At 40.0% G+C, this 21,171-nt stretch overlaps 2 protein-coding genes across 2 annotated transcripts in view; both read left to right on the forward strand.

Annotated features, from left to right (window-relative positions):
• Window positions 1-532: 532 nt before the first annotated feature.
• Window positions 533-10,073, forward strand: LOC118430351 (inactive C-alpha-formylglycine-generating enzyme 2-like). Its single transcript, XM_035841190.1, has 8 exons — window positions 533-965; window positions 1,303-1,465; window positions 2,842-2,968; window positions 3,259-3,303; window positions 3,832-4,038; window positions 8,322-8,406; window positions 8,894-9,059; window positions 9,263-10,073. Exons 1-8 carry the CDS (start codon window positions 833-835, stop codon window positions 9,534-9,536), a joined length of 1,200 nt encoding a protein of 399 aa, XP_035697083.1. The 5' UTR covers window positions 533-832; the 3' UTR covers window positions 9,537-10,073.
• Window positions 10,074-11,432: 1,359 nt separating this feature from the next.
• LOC118430305 (vigilin-like) overlaps window positions 11,433-21,171 on the forward strand; it is a 23,410-nt gene continuing 13,671 nt past the window's right edge. Inside the window, exons 1-8 of the mRNA XM_035841057.1 lie at window positions 11,433-11,561; window positions 11,649-11,733; window positions 17,778-18,008; window positions 18,443-18,554; window positions 18,764-18,879; window positions 19,672-19,878; window positions 20,121-20,336; window positions 20,713-20,919. Of these exons, the coding sequence (XP_035696950.1) occupies window positions 17,811-18,008; window positions 18,443-18,554; window positions 18,764-18,879; window positions 19,672-19,878; window positions 20,121-20,336; window positions 20,713-20,919 (1,056 nt within the window). The 5' untranslated portion in view covers window positions 11,433-11,561; window positions 11,649-11,733; window positions 17,778-17,810. The remainder of the gene's footprint in view (window positions 11,562-11,648; window positions 11,734-17,777; window positions 18,009-18,442; window positions 18,555-18,763; window positions 18,880-19,671; window positions 19,879-20,120; window positions 20,337-20,712; window positions 20,920-21,171) is intronic.

The following is a 21,171-nucleotide window of genomic DNA, read 5'->3' on the forward strand; positions in this document are numbered from 1 at the left end:
TTGACCCAAACAAAAGGGGTGTTGTCTAGTATCCATCCAGATCCAGAACAGAATCTTCAAAATAATGAGGACGGTTGCCTTAAAAGAAGGAAGAAATTTGCGTCAGTAAATGTGTGAAGATATCTAACATCAACAGTTAAATATATCTATCATAAACATATTGGATGTCATTTTGCAGCCACATATGTTAAAGGCCATGCATGTTAATCTCCATGCAGATTTAATGATGTTATAAGACAGGATCAAAAGGGCCAAGACAGTATCGCCACCAGTAAAGGCTGCCTGAAGATCAACGTTACACGCGTGAAGAGTCCTAGGATGTGTGATATGAAATCTTGTTTTGCTTTGACATATCAAAATCAGCAGTGTGGGATATTTGTAATCTCCAAGCAGATCTTGATGGGGTATAAGATAGTATCATAACATTGGGAAGGAGTTTAGGAGTCCGGAGATTCATTTTCGCTGGGGCTGACTGAAAAGCTCCTTAATTGGGCCAATGAAACTCCTCTGCCGGTCAAACTCCTTTCCAAGCTTATGATACTATCTTATGTCACAGCAAGATCTGCTTGGAGATTACGGTTTTTGTACAGCAATGTGATTGCCCTTATCACTCAGTATCTTTACTTAACCGTGTTAGCACTGTATTTCTCTAGTATTTCTCATTATGAGCATAAGCCTTGCGAGTAGATTTCCGCATTATTTATGGCAACACGTGTCCCCTATGCTTTGGCTACAGCTGTTACAAACACTACAATGACGTGTCATTAGTAATATAACGGTCACCGCGGGTGAAAAATGTACCAGAAAAAGAGAATTTTGTAGCTAGCCGGTCATGGAAGGTAAAGTTAAAATTTTGCTCTTGCGTGTTTTACTGTGTTTTGTAGTTATTTCTCTGTGCAATGTAATGGGACAACGGATGAAGAAAACTCCGCCTGGCTTTGTAAGAGTCGTGAACGTTACCGAAGGTGAGTTCTGTACAAAATAATTCTGTTACCGTTTCGTGTTATATTGTACACTTTGGTTCTGTGCGATCGCGAGGTGTCAAACTACATGTAATGGCTATTTCAACTTAGTGGTGGTGTCCTTATTCACTGTATGGATCGTACACTGTGAGTGAGAGATGAAAATTAACCTAGACAATGTAGTAGACATAAAACACTGAATGAAATATGTATTTTAAAGTCTGCTTAAATCTTAGTTCTAAGTCGTCTTAATTACCATATTCACAGATGATACAATAGCATGCGTAATTTTAACATACGGCATAAAACTACAAATACGTAATGACTGATATTTTCACAGGTGTAAACATCACCAGGTTTGACCAAATGGTTGAGATAAAAGACGGGAAGTACTGGGTGGGCACGGACGATGAGAAGGCACCAGAGGAGGAGAAGCCTCGCCGGAAAACACATCTCAAGGCTTTCCGTGTAGACCTGTATCCCGTCACTAACGAACAGTTCCTGTGAGTAACTTCGAAGTGCAGCGTAGTGAAGTATGTCTCGGCACGAACTATCTCTGTGAGTGAAGTGCCTATGTGAGCAGTGTAGTCTCAGTGCAGACCTGTTACTAGCAGTATCTGTGTAGACTTGAGTTGCATCACAAACGACCAATTTGTGATTTGTGTAGTGTCGATCGATTTCGCACAGTGTAGTATCACTGTAGACCTGTGTTGGCTTGCATATGGTAGACCATGGTAGTTTAAATGGGTAGTGCTTTAATTAGTTCTCACTAGAAGTCCTAAGTTGACTTGACACGGACGAATGTGGGTAGTGTCGGCTCCATCGTTTGGACATATACTCCGTTGTATATCTAGCGAATCATTCTAACCGTTCCGGCGCTATGAATAAACTATGGCTATCATATCTTCAGTCGCCAAACGAATATGGTGCCGGGACTAATTTTGTTCGCTGACCTAGTGACTGTTTTTTAACGTTTTAAATTAGAATTGAGGCAATTAAACAACGCACATTATTTCAGGTACTATAAGATGATAAGCACACTACGTATTGAACACATTATCGATATGGGATATCCCAAAGGGGCGCCGGGCTTAAGTGTGCAGAAAATTTCTAATCACTGGCAGCATCTGTGACACATCTGATTGGTTGTCTGGATAAACCGGAGGTATTAAGGGAAGTCGTTATTTCGAGTGGTACTAGTGAACAGTGATAATCTTGTTTGGCGGAACAATGGGAACACTTAGCGGTTCAAATCTACACAAAGTAGTGTTTTGATAGTGTTTAACTGACAGTCAGCGTTTTAAACTGCGCTTTACAAATCTGTAGAAGGGAAATAATCACGGGGGGATATTTCGCGGTAACATCGCAATTCACAGTGAACCTAAACCACCGCGATTTTTGTGGGTTCCGTCTTCTGTGTCAGCTTACGTACCCATGTGTTTCAATCGCAGAATCAAATCCTGGCGAATTTCTGGGAATTATTTAATTTATTAGGTCAATGTATCAGCGGTGGGGTACTGTAAGCTAAGATTGAAGAATTAAAAGAACGAAAAATTGGAAACTAGTATCGGACATCAAGATATGTATAATTTGATGCTTTCACGACAGGTGTCATCAGAAATATCCAAGAGTGATAACTGTAACATGGTCAAGAGTGATGGATGTAACATAGTCAATGTATATGTTCTTTGAACCGTATTTGAATTTAACTCAGAAATGAAAAAAAAAATAATGTATGACTCTATCAAAATATTCTGGGACTGATGGGAGACCTGGCACATCTCCATCTTCTTGTATTCAGCTAAAAGAAATGGTATGCTCCCCGTAAGGGACTATGGCTGACTGACTGATGTTGAATTTCTTGTTATTTGCCACGCAGAAAATTCATCAGGTCCAAAGGAAAACGTTTCCAGACGGACTCAGAAAAGATCGGGTGGAGCCACGTGTTTCAGGATCTTGTGTCCGAAGAAGTCAAGCAGAATTTTACAGTGGAAAACGTTACACAGGTAAGATAGTATATCTGTGTAGGTGATGAAAACCATGTGCATATATGTATGGTCGCACAGATCATTTCGATTGATCCATTCATGTCGCAAATAATTGACCATGTCATTGTCCAGTACGCACACGTGTCCGCTGTGCAGTGTAATTTGTATTTTACATTTCTGTACCAAAGTGTTTGTAGGTCAGAGAAGCCTACATGTTACTAAGACTTTAGGTAATTTTATTCATCTATGGTAAAGATCATGAAGGTAAATATAGCATACGAGTGCAAAACTTTATTTTGGTGTTACAGCTCGCTCCTTGGATGGTACCCATACGTTATGCCATGTGGAGTCAGGTAAGAGTTTATTGTTTATTGTTTATTAACCCCTTTTAGTTGTTGACAACTTTTGGCAGTCTACAACATCTACTCTTCCAGGAGTAATAGTTACACATAACGCTTGGACACATCACATACTAGTACACAACATATAAACATGTCATTCACAATATCATTAAAAAAACGCATGTGCCTTATCAAAGTTTTCAAATACCTCATGTGCCATTAGCTGAACTTCACATGTCTTCATTAGCTGCTGTGTAAACATCTTGGATGTACTCAGAGTTTGTAACTCATGTGATAGTTGGTTCCATTCGGATGTTGCTCTGTATGTATTACTCAAGTTGGGGAATATCTAATACAAAAATGTAGGCCGACCGAAGTTGCATGTATTTTTTTGGCGAAAACTACTGTAACTGAATCTTTATAGTAAAAAGAAGATTATTGATCATTATAATGTCTCAACTTTTTAAAAAGCTTAAGCAGATACGACAGATTTAGATTTGGGTTACCTCCACTTATTTAACTATATATTTAAAATTTTAGCCAGCAGGACCCAGGTCAAACATCATGGACAAGTTACAACACCCGGTTGTGCACGTACGCTGGACCGATGCGGCAGCGTACTGCTACTGGGCGGGGAAGCGCCTCCCCACCGAGGAGGAGTGGGAGGTGGCGGCGAAGGGCGGGCTGGACGGGAGGAAACTCCCCTGGGGAGGGCGCTACTCCCCGGAAAGGCTCAACATATGGCAGGTAGGGTATATAGTAACCAAGGGTGAGAAATCGCATTGTTTTCTCATCACCATCATTGTTTTCTAATGGCTTAGCTTCGCTAACCCAGCCCCTCATACCCAGTACAGTGGTAGGGGTGGGTAAAGGTACAGAAAATTCAGGTACAGGTACGGTCCAGGTCCATAGGATCAGGTCCCGGGTCCGTGCGTATACCTGGAACTGGACCCAATTGTTTGTGAAAACTTTTGACTGGGCGATAGTCTACTCTAACCTCCTTGATGAAAACACTTTGCTACAAATAAAGGAAACGGTTTTGTACCGGAACTGTGACCGTGCCGGTACCTACTCCTACCCAGTAGCTTTGACAAGCCTGGTCTTCCGCAGCCTATCTACCAAAAATAATCAATATTTGTATACCCCACAGAGGTGTAGACAAAAAACGGAGAAGCCTAAGCAGACTCGACAAGACGGGCTTTTACTGGGTTTATAATGTTTTATTTTTTTCTGACGACATTTCAGTTCTTTTTATGACCACGTACGTACGTGTAGGTTTCCTTGGCTCCTTTACCAGTCCCTTACCTACCTACCAAAAATCACTTATTTTTGTATGTATATAACCCACCAAAGAGATTTTAACAAAAAATTCAGCTAGTACAATACAGTTTAAAGCTCCATAAATCTGATACATTTGTGCTTAATCTATCCATACTAATGGCAGACAAATACATGTATAGGAGGTACTGTTTATGTGGACACGTTTCTTTCTTTAATCATTTACCCCTTGGAAGGGGTATCCAAAAACTGGATGATATTTGGTAGGTAGGTAATCTATAACCTATGGAACTCAAACTTGAGCGATGGAGGTGAGAGCAATGTGACGAAATTGGATACTGACTACTTTGTGGGCACACAGTACTAAAATATATGAGCAAAAGGAACTAAAAAGGTTTTGAGACATCAATTTCAAAACTTACAAACCTGTGTGTGATAAATGACAACATTAATTCAATTCAAAATAGTATACCAAAAGGTACATATCTTAATAAACAGAAGATTTTTGGAAGGATGCATAAATTATGATAATGAACCATTCAATCCACAACGGCAAACAATGTGCTCGCAACACATGGCAGGGACGGTATGAAAGCGGACGCTCTGGGTCCCGACTAGGACATGTCGTAAAAGGTGCTGTAATGTAATACCTTGATTGAAATTTGGCCCCGACTCCAAAAAATCCCAGGAGTATGGGGGCTTCCAAAAAAATCCTGAAATTTAGTACAAAGGTAGAGTGATTAAAATGGGGACCGAAAAATGCCCGATTAGAATGCTGTGAAACAATGACGGTGGTTGTGTTATACAAAAGATAGTAAAAAGAGGAATTCATAAAGTCTTTGCTTCAATTTGGGGATAAAGAGAGACATGTTGTGTAATATTGGCATATTGTCTGAGCCAACTGTCTAGATTTAATTTTCATCTTCAAGTGAAATGGGTTTATGTAGAAGTTACATAAATTATGATAATATCCAATATGGCGCCGTGGTTTAGAAATAATTTCAGACTCGAAAGTCTCGTAGTACAAGACGATTGCAATGATATTCGCATTAGTTTCAATGTTTAACGCGTGCTTTTTGCGTCATACGTTCATTACGTTTTATACTAATTGATCGTTTTAATGCGGGGACGAACAAGAATCTTCTTAAGCAGACCAGAGGGTATACAGATTTAAGAGGCATCAAACACACGTGACCAACCATTGCTCTGGATCAAGAGTAATTTTCTTTGTTTGATAATCCACCCCTCGAAAGGGGTATCCAAAAATATTTGATATTTGGTATGTAGGTATAATCTAAAATTTAAGGAACTTCAGCCTGCAGACCGAAGCTGAGGACTATCGTTAAAACATTGAAGACTTGCTAGCTGTGGGCACTTTCAAAAATAAGTTGTTAATGAAACAATTGAAATATGTTTATGTATCTTTTTTTCAAATTGTACACATTTATACAATACAAATTACAATACCAATTGATCAATATGTGCTAAGTAGTGGTTATCTACATAAAAAAAGGCGTTTTTCTGCAAACAGCATAAATTATGATAATGAGCTGCACGGAACAACAGCCCAAGGAGGTGAACAGCCTAAGCAATGCTTCTCAAAAGTCATGAAAGTTACACCAACCTCCTTGGTTACACAATGTACCTGTTCGGCCCTATATACATGTAGACTGAACAAGAGGTATGAATGAGTACATGTATGGACCAAGACAGCCAGTCAAACATAACGTGAGCATATTGAGTACCCAAAAGACAATGTACCTACCCGTAAAGTTATCGCAGCATGGGTCATGTTTGTAGAAATACATAGAGAAAAAATGGCCGAAAGATGAAACTTTGCACCCACACTTATTTACTAGATTCCTTAATTTGTTAGACCCCCTGAGCATGCGGCTCAAGGGAGGCCAAAAATTGTAACATAAAAATAATGTAAGAATACGTAGCAACCCGGACACGATATTTGTGCAATATTTCTACATTGTGGTAAACAAAAAGCGTGGCGGTCATACAGATTATTGTCTCTTGTATGTAATCTTTAGGGTTCGACACTTTATCTAAACTGTAAATATATACTCAGTTTGTATTTTATTTATTTACAATTGCATATATCTATTATTCATTCGATCTGATGTTGTTTAAAGTATCAAATCATAAAAGACGCATAAATTATGATAAGCATAAAATGCCGCCGTATTTCAATCAACTTCAGAGCAGTACCATGCGTGACACTGAAAGCAATCTATCGTGTGGAAATCTTTTCTTTGTTTGTATATCTACCCCTTAGAAGGGGTATCCAAAAATAGATGATATTTGGTATGTAATTATAATCTAAAATTTAAGGAACTTCCGCTGCTAGTTGGGAGCTGAGGACGCGGTTTGCAAAATTGTGGTGTTTGTACCAAGGCAAATCCTTTGTACATCTAATTATAAGTTTGTTCTTTTCAAGACAGCAAGTACGTTTTACGTATATAGATAAATACGTTTTATGTGTCGAAAAGTAACTAGTGCATGTATCAAGTCGTCATTAATCAGATGTTGCTAAAATGGCAACATTTTGCAAGATGCATAGATTATGATGATTACAAAGTGGCGCTGTACACACAACGCTCAGAGCAAATTTGTGCACAATACCTAAGATCTTGCGGTGGCAAAAGACACTATCGGCGCCTTAGTAACCCCAAGGACTTTATACATACGGGTTTCATTTTACTTTTTTTTAATCTATCGAAGTTAGCCTGATTGAATCTCGCTTATAGCAGCCCGCCCAACATCCACCGGCCTCCGCGGAGAGGTTCCAGTTACGGCTCCGGACAGCAGAGTTTGTGTAACACAGACTATACAGTATGACCCTGCCTGTTTACGTTCGATAACCCTTATTTGGGACAATTATCAGTAATAAGAAAGTTCTGTGTGACCCTACATGAATCCACCATTGAACGTGGCACAGATAGCGCGTCAAGCAGTCTTACACACGTGTACACACGTGTACTACAAGTTTGAAGTGTGCTTCTTTATTTCCACATCCTCCCAGAGCAGGCGGCTCACGGGAGTACAAAAATTGAAAACAAGTATGGTGTTATTCTAAAAAAAACACCAGCGACGTAATGACCAAGAGTAACCATTTAAGAATGTACATTAATTTCAAACCTTTGTTTTTGGTCTTAATTCAAAACAAGTGACATTGAAAGGACAGAAATATGACAAATAATTAAAATATTGCAGATAAGTATACAATATGTTTATCGTTGTCAGAAAACGTCATTAGAATGCCATGACATGAATATTTTGTTGTCTTATCTGGCCCATGTATTAAAGAACATAGATTATGATAATGAAGCCTTACAAATGCAGTACTAACTACCACCGCTAGGTTTAAAGCCTCAAGTATACAGTCAAACAAGAACGGGTTATCATTCCAAGATATAATATGACATAGTAGTTACTTCAATAAGTACATTTCCATTTTCATAATATCAATGTGCTGGTTGGTAAATCAGTTGGCAAGCTAGAGGGGAAGTCATCATCGAAACGAAAACACATATTGTACAGTTTGCCACCAACCACCTTCACTAAGGTTGCGTTGTTAACGTTATTACGCCGTGATATGGTTTGGAAATGTGCCATGTAAGTTTTCAGGTAAATATACATTTATGATGCCGGAAACTGCACTTGCCACAGATGTCAATACATTATAAGAAGGAGGTTATAGTTCTTAATTTTACACCCCCGGACCTGTTTTTCTTCACGTGCAGGGCTCGTTCCCAGACAACAACACCCTTGAAGATGGTCACTTCTCTACGTCATCAGTACTGTCGTTTCCAGAGCAGAACGATTACGGTGGGCACGTCATCATACCTTGTAGTAATCTCCATCTTCAAGCGTATCTCCAAGCAAATGTATACTAGTATCTGAGTATTCCTTTCAGTTTCTCGCTCGTATGTCTTTTCACTCGCATAGTGCGTCTTTTTTAGCGGAGTTACCGCTTCACCATGGCGCGAATTAAAGGCATTTGAAAATCAAGTCAAACCTGTTTTGAATTTTATTCCGTTTAGGATAGTCCCGCTAAATTTGTCACGTTAAGTGACGTCAAATTGTTATCAAGACTTGTTTTTACCCGAAACAAAGAGGGATCTGTCTTTGTTGGATGCACCCTGCCTGGGTACTAGTTTCACCTGTTTCGAATGTTATTCCGTTTTGGACAGTCCCGGGCGTCAAATTTGTCACGTTAAGCGGTGTCAAATTCAAATTTTTTACCCGAAACCAAAATGATCTGTCTTTGTTGTTGTCGTCAAAGTTGAATTAAATTCTTGCTATCGGACCGCAGGTATGTACGACGTAGTGGGGAACGTGTGGGAATGGACAAGCTCCCAGTTCATCCCACCGGGCATGCGCAGAGAGGAGGTCGAGAACAAGGAGTATGTGGTCAGGGGAGGGTCTTGGCTGGACTCTAAAGACGGTTCATTCAACAACAGGGTTCATGTCACTACCAGGTGCGTCTTACAGATTATTAGACGTCCTGGCCACGGGATTCTATTATTAAAGTACAAGCAGGTAGAGGTGGAACATGGCTTTTAAGGCCCCACTGCCAAGTTTCCGATTGCAACATCTTCTGTATATGTACGTTACTTTTGGTTCTATATAATATTCGTTTCATTGGCATAACTGGATGTCGATATTTCCCCAATCCCAACAGGAAAGGACAAGCAGCTGACGTCGGTTGCGACCACGTTGGTTTCCGCTGCGCCCAGTCGGTGGTGCCGACATCTAGCGACAAGGTGCGGTACGTCAGCAAGGCCAACCTGACCAAACAGGCTAAGAGGCCAAAGGTCAGGCATCTGAAGGACCAGAAGAAGAAGAAGAGGCCCCCGCCTCCGCCCCCTACCCCTGCACCACGGAGGACCAACACCCCCCGGCCGAGGGGAAAACCGAGGAAGAGCAGGAGGGGGATGACAAACGACGAATTGTAGACCTGTACTGGGTCAGACATGACTTTGTTTAGTTACGTTTGAGCCTACATCTGTTAGCAGCGACACATAGCTGCAGTGCATAATAGAACCAATCAGAATTACCCTGAGCAAGGTCGGTCTTGAAATAAACACTTGGTTGTGTACAAGGGACTTTGTTATCCATTCGGAAGTCGAACTATCATTCCAGCTTAACATTCAACATATCGAAGAAGTTCTTCAAAGTTTTATAAGTGAAAGTAAGAGGACGGTAAATTAAAGACATTGGTTTGGAAACGTGACGAAAGCATTACTAGTAGTTGAAAAATGTATTTATCAAGTACTGATATAATTGAAACAATAAATAACAGAGAACAGAGTGATTGTACCAGAATACACTCAAAAACAAACTATACTAAGTAGACCATTGTTGCTCCTCTGGAGGTGCGGTAGTTGCTGCGTTCCTTCCGCACTTTCCAATATGTGCAAATCATAACATACTGTTTAGACAGCGACATATAGATATTAAATAAAGAAGCAACAATAAATTCATTTACGCCAGCCATCGGTTGTCCGATAATGTTTTGAGTACGTTCTTTTTGTATGTGACTTTCGCACAACTTTTGCGTCAATTACGCAGTTTTTTTCATACATCCCACAGTCGCAACCTATGACGTTTTTGTCCGGTAACCATTTGCTGTATTGCATCCATTGCAATTCAACTCAATTCATTCTTTTTCCATAAAATGCCGTTTTAGATAAAGAGTTTTAATTTATTGTTTAATTATTTATAGGCAAAATATACATTTAACGGTTGAACCCATTGAAAGTGTTTTTAGATTACTGCAAGCCATGTAAACGTTTGAATAAATTGTCAGGCCTGGAAATGCCCATCAAAGATCATTAAAAGTGTGTAATACGAATCTCCTCTACACACGGTAGTCGCATGTATCAATATTGATGCAAAATATTTTGGACTCACCCCAAGTTTTTCTTCAGAGTGATTAAATGCAAATAAAGAAAGCGGCATGCTTTTAAAGTCTCAATAGACCAAGTCCTTGGTACAAAGGAAAGTGAGTAACATTACGATCGTTAGTTATACCATCCCTATCACATTGACGATTAACAGATCACAACGCATCTGCTGATCAGATGGTGCATGCACATCACAGCAGTGTCGACAAAAATTGCAAGGTCAACCGCAATGCTTGGCGCTCATTCTGTTTCATTCTGGAAATCTCCCAAACTTTGATTTGGCCGGTAAAAACCATGCCGCAAAAACGCTGAAGTCAGAAATTTGATATAATCATTTGCCTGTGCATTAGGTCTGAAAATTTGGTGATGTAGAAGTAACATCAGCGATCAGCCAAGATATTTCAAAGTTAAGCGTATAAAATGTGGCCATCCAAAAACGCTAAATCGATATTAACGCGTTAACAAAGCGAGCCTTTCTTCAAATTCTTGTGACTTTTTTTTTTTACAATGAACGCCCTATCTGTGTTTCAGCTATCTGTTTTATGGAGTAAAGTGACCTTTTTAATTTTGCACCCTATGTTACCAATGTGAATGAATAAAGTTTGCATGAGAGAATCATTTAATAGACTCATGTGTGTTACCTGGTAACCTTTACCCCCGGAAGCGTGTCCGGAAGTCGACCATCGCACAGGTAGCGTTGCCTATGTGATCATTCCGCCAACCAATAGTATGCATACATTTCCAAACGGGTCCTCCTTATTTGACGGAATTTTGTAAATTGATGAGTGATTGACAGATGCCATTTATCTAATGCTTAGAATTATATACCACACAGAGTAGGCGGTGTTTTGTTTGGTACTATTTTTTCTATATCCGGAGCTATTCGGCGATGGCACTTCTGTATTTATCCATGACACGCTGTGCCATTGGCCAGTGAGTCACTAATTGCTTTCTTCTAGCCAATGAGAGAAAGGGTTACACAGAGTGTGGTGATGACGCTGCAGTGGCGGAGTAGTACGAAGAGTGGGCGTGATCCGTCACGGACCTCACATCCACTTCTTCCATAGATTGTGGGTAAGTAGGGAGGGGTCGATCATTAAAGGCTTGGATTAGTCGCTTTAACGTGATTTTAACAGGGCTAAAAGTGATCTTGTCTTTCAGAGAAGACACCCCGAGACTGAAGCGACCAGCAAGCGCACGCTTCATCTCCAGGACGGACCCTTCTCGGCTGCAGTAACCAAGCAATGTGAGTACCGCTATGCAGACCTCGGCCTCTCGCTGAATAATTCAGTCCGTAGTCCCTTCCAAGTAACTGGATGTTTATCATTGTCCCTTTGATCTTGAAGAGATCAGACGGACTTATTTTGATAGAAAACCTGTGTAAGAGAACAGGCGTCCATTGTTGACGTTGAAGGGTTTTCGATGGAGCTGTTTTTCTCGCAATCTTTATCGACAAGCTGGTGTGGCGCATGGCCGTATGCGGGGGCAAAGTTCATTTTGCTGCAGATCGCTTGACGCACTTCTTTATAAAATATCCTATTTTGCGGATTCATAAACGCCACAGTCTCTCAGAGTTTGTCAAATATTTTACGCATGGGAGATAGGGAGCTATTGTGATGTTTTTGGTTAGTGTTTTGATGTGTTTTGGTTGAAGTTTGAGGAGTTTTTTTTTCGCACGCCCCCCTCCCCACTCACTACTCTGACTGTCGCCACGTCGGCAGGACACGCAGACGACGGACTGGCCCAAGTTTTAAGGGGGAGGGGCGTGTTTTTACTTACAACTTTGGTAACAAAACAACAACGTATTTTTAACCACAACCATCCGATTTACAATATTCTGAAAATATATTCTTATAGCAGCAACATTTAAAAAGTATATTTTATGTTCTTTTGCTACAGGGGGAAAATTAGAAAATATAAATGTACCTTGACACCTTGTTAATGTAACGTTAGGTTTAACTTGACTGTTTTATACATGCTCTATTAGGTTTTATCAAGTACATGTAGTATTTTCCCACCGTGTAACTTTTGTGATCAAAGGTACAATGCGTAAAAATTATGTAGACAAAAAAGTTGTAATTTGCTAAGTAAAACTAAAAGTTGATACTTGGGCATATCAATGCATATAGGATATCAATTCAATGCTATATTTTAAATCAGTTTTCAGTTATTGGGACGTTACCTATTCACTTTGTAAGAAAGTTTGTTACCTTCTGTAAAATCTTCTATGGAAGTATTATTTTGGGTCCAGATAATGTATTAATTATATAAGCTATATCTATGTAGAGTTTCATGTTGATGAAAACATCAGCACACTTGGATTATGCAAAAATCCAAGACATTTGAATGAAATGTTTTTAAAAAGCTCTAAATATTTTATGGAAGTATGAGGTCTGAGAACTCTTGTCACCACTATAAAAATTTAAAGCTACATGTTTTGTAGTTACTAGTAGAGAATTATAATTTTACACTTCCAGTAACCTGATGATTACAGTTGATTAGAAAGTGCTGTGGCAGGTTCTGGTTGTTTTTAATAAGTTTGCTGTCACTGTCAGAGAAGACAGGCGGCGAAAAATGTTGCAATATTTCACCCCAATGTACAAAATACTTTTCTAAGCCAGGTTGCACAGTGTGCAACCCATTGCAAAGACTAGCTGGTTGCACAACTGAATTTCAAGTTGCACCACCTACAATTCACTAATTTCTGGAAAAAAAAGGTACAAATGATACATACATGTTTGGCTGATATGAAACAGAGCTGCCTCGGTCCATTTATTTCTTCCAAGTAAATTGACAACAAAATCGAGTTCTGAGACTCAAAATCTAAGTTGCACCCTGTGCAACCTGAGTTTAGAAGTAAGTTGCACCAAGCAAAAAGTGGTTGCAATGTGCAAGTGTGCAAGTGGGTATTTTCCACGCTGCACCCCAACATCTGATTGAAGATAATCATGTTTGCCAAATGTGATTTTGTCTTATGATTTGTGATTTTTCCCTACTTAATTAGGCGGTATTTTTTTAATCCTTTGGTAGCCTTTAGTCAGTTTCCCAAAAGTCTGGCATCTGCAAATCTTAAAGATATCTCAATATCTGATTGTAAATTAGAACCATCTGAAGTGGGAGTACACATAATAAGAAAGCAGGACACTGCACATTCTTCTCTTCCCTTGAGAATTGATGGCGTTTATTTTCTGTTTTGTTATTGCTCATACCTTTGAAGTTGGGTGTGGCAACACATTTGATATCAGTGACATGATCAATGCATATCTAATTGTAGACAGACATCCCCCCCCCCCCATCCTTTGAGAATTCTCTCAAATCTATCATGGAACAGTAGTAACTTATTAGTTCAGGGAAACAGTGTATGCCTGTTGCAGTTGAGCCAAAATCAATGATAACATCATTCATACATCCTTGTTGACTGTACACAATGGCAATGCCACTGAAATCTGATACCCTATATCTACCTAATGGATAATTCATACAGAATTCTGTCTTTGGAACGTAGTTGAAGCTGAAGGTCTCTACAGCTACAGCTGTTGGAAGATGGCCAAATCAGATACATACTGGGCTTTGACTAGCATATGCTACCTTAGTAACATCGCTATATTACCTCCTGTGTCCTGTTCTCTGTTAAGATATTAAGGCGTTATGTGGTACCAACTGACTCTTTTACTGTTAGATTCATTATATTGTATTTTTTAGTCTGCTTCTGACAATATTTTAGCATGCCTGACCAAGGTTAACTTATTGAGGAAAAAAGGACATAAGTTGTGACATGATACTGCCATGTAATCAATGCGATTGAGGTGTTCAACCTGCATAACATTTTAAAAATTAGTTAAGAGCCGGGAGATGGCAGCCAAAATGCATTGACTGGAGTACAGCACAAATTTTATTGTACCTAGTGAAAGGGTTGTATGGTCCATAACTATCCCTAAATTTCTTTTTTTTTCTTCCTTCAGTGAGATGGCTACTACCTATATTATAGACATGTACATGTAATACACACAGGAACATTCATCATTGGATACATAAGGTGGAATTATGTCACAGCTGTTTGGGTATTACAACTGGTCTCTTTGTGTCATCTTTGGTCACCTAACAAACCCCTGGCTTGTTGATCACGTTCCTAATACATATGTAATTATAGTACTGAACAAGCATGCTGAGATGTAGCTAGAGACCCTCTGCTGTGATATTCAAATGAAACCCTGGTGTGTAGTAAGTAAACAGAATACGAAGCCAATTATTCTACGAACAAACGATTTCCAAGAAAAGACTTTGAGCTGAACGTGTGAAGTGAGCTCACCCTTTTGCAAAACATATAGAATATCCATCCATCAGCCAGCAACTTGCGTCATAGAATTTTCAAGGGCTCAGCTTAAGCCTTTACGTACAAATACTTACGGGAAGTGTTAGTGGTGATGGTATATGTAATTATGCCAATTTATGGAGTGTTATAGAAACACATAGCCCTTCTTTTCCCAACACATATAAACACTGGGATGGCCATGGTGGGTATCTGATGATGTGGCAGTCTGTCGTTGTTGGTGTATCCATAAACAGCTTGTGGTTCTTGATTGTTATCCTTTGACACAAGTTGGAAGGAAGCCAGCTTTTCGTTCATGACGTACATAGGTCCTTTATTACATTACTTTGTCTGATGACTTTGTGTAAACACCCCGAACCACAGACTTTACACAATATAAAATGACACCACGATTACTGTTCCCTCCATACATGTGTTTATTCTAATTGGTCCCACATGTAATCTGAAGAAAAAAAGAAAGATCAGCAACAGCCCAGTCATTACAAAATTAGATAAATGGTAATCAAGTCCATTACAGTTGGGTATTTGACGAAAGCCAGACAGTGTACCCTGGAGATATCCATTTATTTTCAAGGTTTGTCTGTGGTTGGGAGGGTGGGCTTCCATCTAGCCAGCAACCAAACAACATCTTGCCAAAAATGATATCTATTTTCTGAATCATAGATACTGAAATTCAATGATTAACCTTACCATGCTATGTCATTCTGTAATCTGTAATTCTGTCATGAACTTGATGCCCTAAGGCTTGAGGGTTAAACATGCAAAGTCTATTGCTAGCATTCTGTGTAAGGATACAGTTGTTGGTACATGTATCAGTAGTTCCATGACTTGCAAATGTACCACTGAAAGGTAGCACAGTAATTTTGTACTGGTAATGAGATACCTGAAGAAGTAATTTCCTCGCTGGCCTGACTTCAGGAAACAAGACCTATCAGGCCTCCTGGGGTCCAACCAATTACCTGTTGACCACATCCTTCTATAGTACTAGGATGGTCAATCTTCCCCCCATTCTGTCCAGGAACTTTGTGTTACAGTAAGTAGGTTACTGCTTCATTATTTTTTTCACCTCCATGAAAAATGGAGGTGTAGTTTGGGGCTCCATAAGTGTTTCTGCTACAATAACTAAAGAACGTCTGGAGGGATTGCGATGATGATTGGTACATGTATGCGGGTAGGTGAAAGTCGAGTTTTGGCTTTCTGGTTTCAGTTTTGTATCTATTGTCTTGGACTTGTTGTGGTTTTGTGTTTTATAAAAACAACTCAAGACATCCTGGGTACCATCGTATGTAGTTTCTCAGGGCTTCCATGCTCACTCCTTATTTCGTAAGAGAGTCCCCCAGATAAACTGTTTGACGGCATCCAGGCTATCCTGAAATGAGCTCTTCAAACTTATGGTTGGTGACATGAGGAGCCATAAAGTCTACTTGAGGGCTATGAATAGTATGATGGAATCGGCCAACATCAGAACCTAGTATGTGGCAAAAAAATTACAGAGCCATGGAATGGAAAAACTTGTGGTTGAATGCTAAAAGCAAAGGCATGATAACTTGGAGAAGAGAACGAAAATATTTAAAGTTAAAGTTACCCTTACATCTGTGCAGATGCTTTTGGGGTGGCGCCCATCTCCATTTCGAGTAGCCCTTGGGCCACACATGTGCAAGCCACTACAGCAGGGGGCTGGTCCGCTGGTAGTGATGTGTGTTTAACTTCCATACTCTTTCTCTTTAGTGCTGAGTGCTAAGCAGAGAAAGCAGCATGTACCATTTTTAAAGTCTTTGGTATGACCCGGCCAGGGTTCGAACTCACGACCTACCGAATGCAAGGCGAACACTCTAACCACTAGGCCATTGCACCGGTAAAATATACTACATGTAATACCAGTAGAATGGCAATGCATGCACCGTTGATTTGAAATGTGCCGTTTGGAAACATCTTGACTGCACAGTGTTAGGATATGTAATGAACTGGCCATGAATAACCAGGACATGCTGTTAGCTTGACCACCATATGTTCATGTCTGCGTTTCTGATTTTGGCTGCAGGTCAGCTGAAAGGGTTATCAGATTTTCCCATCATAAAGATTGGTTGGTTTGTTTCTGAAGTGTTGTTATGGATCATTTCTACATCAATCTTTTACAACCCATGACGTGAGTAAGACAACTTGACAAGGCAGCTCTTTTGCATGAACATTTATTTCTTTGTCTGTTTGATTGGTTAGTTTATACATATAGGATGATTTTAAGATATGCTTTTCATATATCAATCAAATATATAGATCTATTTCTTAAGGATGACATTATAACTTTCTATGGTTGTACAATATCATGTATAGTTTATGTTATAGGTTTTATAATTACTACGACTAAATTAGGTACTGATATAGTTTATAAACTTATAAGTAATATAGATGGACATTTGTAGTATGAAAAAATGTGATCTTCACATCAGGAAAATACAGCTGTGTTATAGCCAGCCTTTTTGTTTGCATAGAACCAGTGGATTAAAAAATCAATAGTCTATCCGGGTTGAAGAACTTGGCGCCACAGGCAACCAGTCACCCTGATCATATTACAATAACGCAGTAATTCATACGGGGTATTTTGTTCAGTCTGTCCTTACTTGTACACAGTATACAAAGATAAGTATGTTAAGTGGAGAGTTAGAGCTTCAAAAAAATCAAAGAACAGTTTGTATTAGTTCCGTTAAACATACATGTATCTTGTAGAATTTTTTTGTTAAAACTTAGGTGAAATTCTAATCTTAAGTACTTGTCTAGCCTTATCCCATGATCTAGGTCCAATTTGTGTGCTTACAAAATTTTTGTACCAATTGAAGGCTGCTTTTTAACAGGACAAATAATAGAATAAGATTTTATTATTGGAACAAAAGAATTACAAAGCCTTTTAACCTGCTAGTAAGCAATGGTTACTGATATTTGACACACACCCCCTCCCCATACAGTGGTACTGTACGACTCTGTCTGGCTAACCGACAATGAGTTCGGACATGTATTCTGAGGAACCCGGCGTCCCGGACGTCGGCAAGTCGCCAAGGGATCTTGACGAGGAGGCCTACATGCCGACGTACGCAGAGGCCTTCCCGCCTCTTCCTCAAACTGCTGTGGATCGGGCAGCTGTCAGCGATGCACCGGTGTGGGGCGCGAAACCTATCAAGTCTTCCATAACCACTCAGGTAAGACCAGAACTACCGTAGCCCTTTCTGGGGTGCTCAGACTTAGGCAAAATAATTGCAACAGGATCTTAAATACAGGGTAGGTTTGTATCTCGATACACACAGCGTCAAGTAGTAGACATATACTAGATGATAAAGTCAGATTAGATTTTCCCCTCCATCCCTGTTTTTTGTTGTCCTTATGCTAAATTCTCACTTTTAGATAGCAGATGACATAGATTTGGGTGGTTAAAGCAGGAGGAAATGGAGTGCCATCTGTATGATATTATTGCAATATCTACACTAAAAATATATCTATGTATGTTATTTATTACGTAATGTTGCAAAATGTCTTATGGGAATAGCTTAGAAGGTATGCTTTATGTGAATCCATAGAAATTCTATTAGAATTGGGATTGTGTAAAAACAGCTTGCTGCATGTTCTGTCTGTCTAGGTTTTCCGCGTCCCTGTGGAGGAGCGTCGCTACAAGCAGTTGAACGATGAACAGTTTGGGGAGGAGGGGAAGCAACAGGCCAAGGCCTGCCAGGACATCATGAAGAACACGGGTAAGAGGCCTTGTCTACAGTTTGTGTAATGATCTTTAAAACATAGCTCTAGTCTAACATAATGTCTTATGACATCTGTGTCAAAAATGTAGAAAAACATAACCTTATGCCATTCTGGCGAAGGTAATGACCTTTATTTCTTGTCACAGGATGGTAGATATCTTTTTGATATATATTTATGAACATTATTTTGTACCCTTTTGCCCCAGCTTGTCACATTGAGATCAGTCTTTCCAAGGACCAGAGTCTGACCATCATGGTGACTGGGAAACAGCAGGACGTCATGAAGGCTCGCAAGGAACTTCTGTCTCAACTCCAGACTCAAGTAAGGAGGCTCATTCAGTCATATGTAGTTTATGTTATGTCTTTGAGGATAGGGAGAGATTTTGGTGTGTTGGAATGATAATTTGTAAGATTTCTGTGAAAAATTAAAGGTACCATTTTTGTACCTTGACTGTTACAGATATATATGTGGTAATCTTAAAAAGCAAGGAATACTCAGGAAGAAAACAAACTGTTGAGGGTTTTTTCTCTGCCTTTTCCAGACAGATTTTCTTTGATTAGGTTATACTGTTGTTTTGATTTGATGAAATCTGCATTTTTGGAAAATTTATCCTGATCAAGTGCTGGTTTGTCTAAGAGGGTAGATGTGTATCAAACAAAAATGAAAAATGTCTCCTACAGGGTATGTCAGTCCCATGAGTGGCAAAGTAATGCAGACACATGCTAACATGCTATCTCTGTCACAGATCTCATCTGTCTGAAAGCCTGAGAGATTTTATTGCATTACATGTTGGCTCTGTGCATTATAGATGAACTGCTGTTATTGGTATGGATGAGACTACAGATCTAATATTGAACTCGGCCATTATTCGAAGCAAAAGCATACCTTGGCACAAATTTCTGTTGCAAGAGTATGGGGATTATGAATGAGGATAAAGGTTGACAAGTTAAGGTAGATGTTTGTAGATATTTTTACTGTCGTTTTAATTCCTGTTCTATTGGTAGAAAGCTTGAAAAACAGATGCATTACCTGTGGAATGTTATGGCAACATGCAGTTAGCAGATTGATGCTTGTTGAGTCGTAACTTAGCCTGCCAATGGTTAAATCCAACAGGCACAGGCCAATGTCAACATCCCCAAGGAACACTACCGCTACATCCTCGGACGTGCCGGCAAGAAACTCCAAGATCTGGAAATGGCCACCGCGACCAAGATCACCATCCCCCGCCAGGACGACAAGACCAACATCATCAAGATAACCGGTACCAAGGAGGGCATCGAGAGGGCTCGCCACGAGATACAACTCATCTCCGACGAACAGGTGACTTGTGATAGATTGTCATCTAATGCTTAAGTTTTGCAACGGTCCATTTTACAGCTGACATAGCATCTTAACTGTGAAGTTGAGCAGGCCCTTCTTATTTATTGGTAACTCAACAGCTTGTGAAAACTTGTTCTCTTTTGCTTGGTAACTGGATTGTACATTAATTGTTGTTTTTTTAATACTGTATATTTTGTCGAACATGTAGAATTTGTCTGATGTTCTGTGTTCCCATTCTTTAGGCTAAGTTGGCCTTCGAACGCCTTCCGGTGCCAAAGTGTTTCCACCCATTCATCCGTGGACCCAAGGACGAAATCCTGAACCAGATCATAGCGGATACGGGCGCTCGCATCAACATCCCGCCACCCAGTGTGAACAAGGACGAGCTCACCGTGGCGGGTGAGAAAGAAGCTGTCCAGAGAGCTGTGCAACGGATCATGGGTATCTATGACGAAAAGGTGAGGAATATTCTGGAAATTGCGTTTGAATTGGTATTTCATTTGTATGATCTTTTATGTTTAAAACCATTTCGACACATGAATTCTTATGGTTGGGCTCTGCTAGACCACAAAATGCTAATTTGCCACCACTGTCAAAGTTGACATCTGTCATTCACCAGGAAAATATGTATATTGATGTGGTATCCATGAATTAATTATTGCCATATAAAGAAAACTGCTGCACCTGTATTTGTGATAATGACAGCAATACCTAGGCAATTGATTCTGTAGCAGCCACATAATGCTCGATTTGGATGCCACATCCTTTTGCCATTTTAAAGAAATAGAACTTTCAAGATATAAAGAAGTGACAACTTCCATGATTGGTCCACAGAAACGCAAGACCTGCACCATCTCTGTGGAGGTGCGGAAGTCCCAGCACAAGTACGTGATCGGTCCCAAGGGAAACAACCTGGCAGAGATCATGGCGACCACGGGCGTTTCCGTGGAGATGCCTGCCCTGGACACGCCCACGGAGACCATTCTCCTGCGCGGGGAACAGGACAAGCTCGGCATGGCGCTGACCCAAGTCTACGCACGGGTGAGATGTGGTCAATGTTTGTATATGTCACAGGAGAGATGTCGATCCAGTAGAATCGTCGATTCTCCTAGGAGAGATCTCAATCAGAGCTGGTCCTAGGGGCAGCTCCGATCGGAGTGTCTCCAAGGATAATCTGCGATTCTACTGGACATTATTCTCATCTGAGCCGTATCTAGACTTGGCCCTCATCAGACACGCGCGTAGTCACTTGACCAGCAACATACCCCGCCCGCCCTATTGGGAGAGTTTTAT

Source organism: Branchiostoma floridae, chromosome 14, assembly GCF_000003815.2.
Source record: "Branchiostoma floridae strain S238N-H82 chromosome 14, Bfl_VNyyK, whole genome shotgun sequence".
Lineage (NCBI taxonomy): Eukaryota > Metazoa > Chordata > Leptocardii > Amphioxiformes > Branchiostomatidae > Branchiostoma > Branchiostoma floridae.

What these genes read in the sequence shown, in the direction of transcription:
- LOC118430351 (XM_035841190.1), top strand. Translation starts at nt 833, where the DNA reads ATGGAAGGTAAAGTTAAAATTTTGCTCTTGCGTGTTTTACTGTGTTTT. An exon ending in CAGTGGAAAACGTTACACAG is followed by an intron (nt 2,969 to 3,258) that starts GTAAGATAGTAT and finishes TTGGTGTTACAG; the next exon opens with CTCGCTCCTTGGATGGTACC. An exon ending in GTTATGCCATGTGGAGTCAG is followed by an intron (nt 3,304 to 3,831) that starts GTAAGAGTTTAT and finishes TTAAAATTTTAG; the next exon opens with CCAGCAGGACCCAGGTCAAA.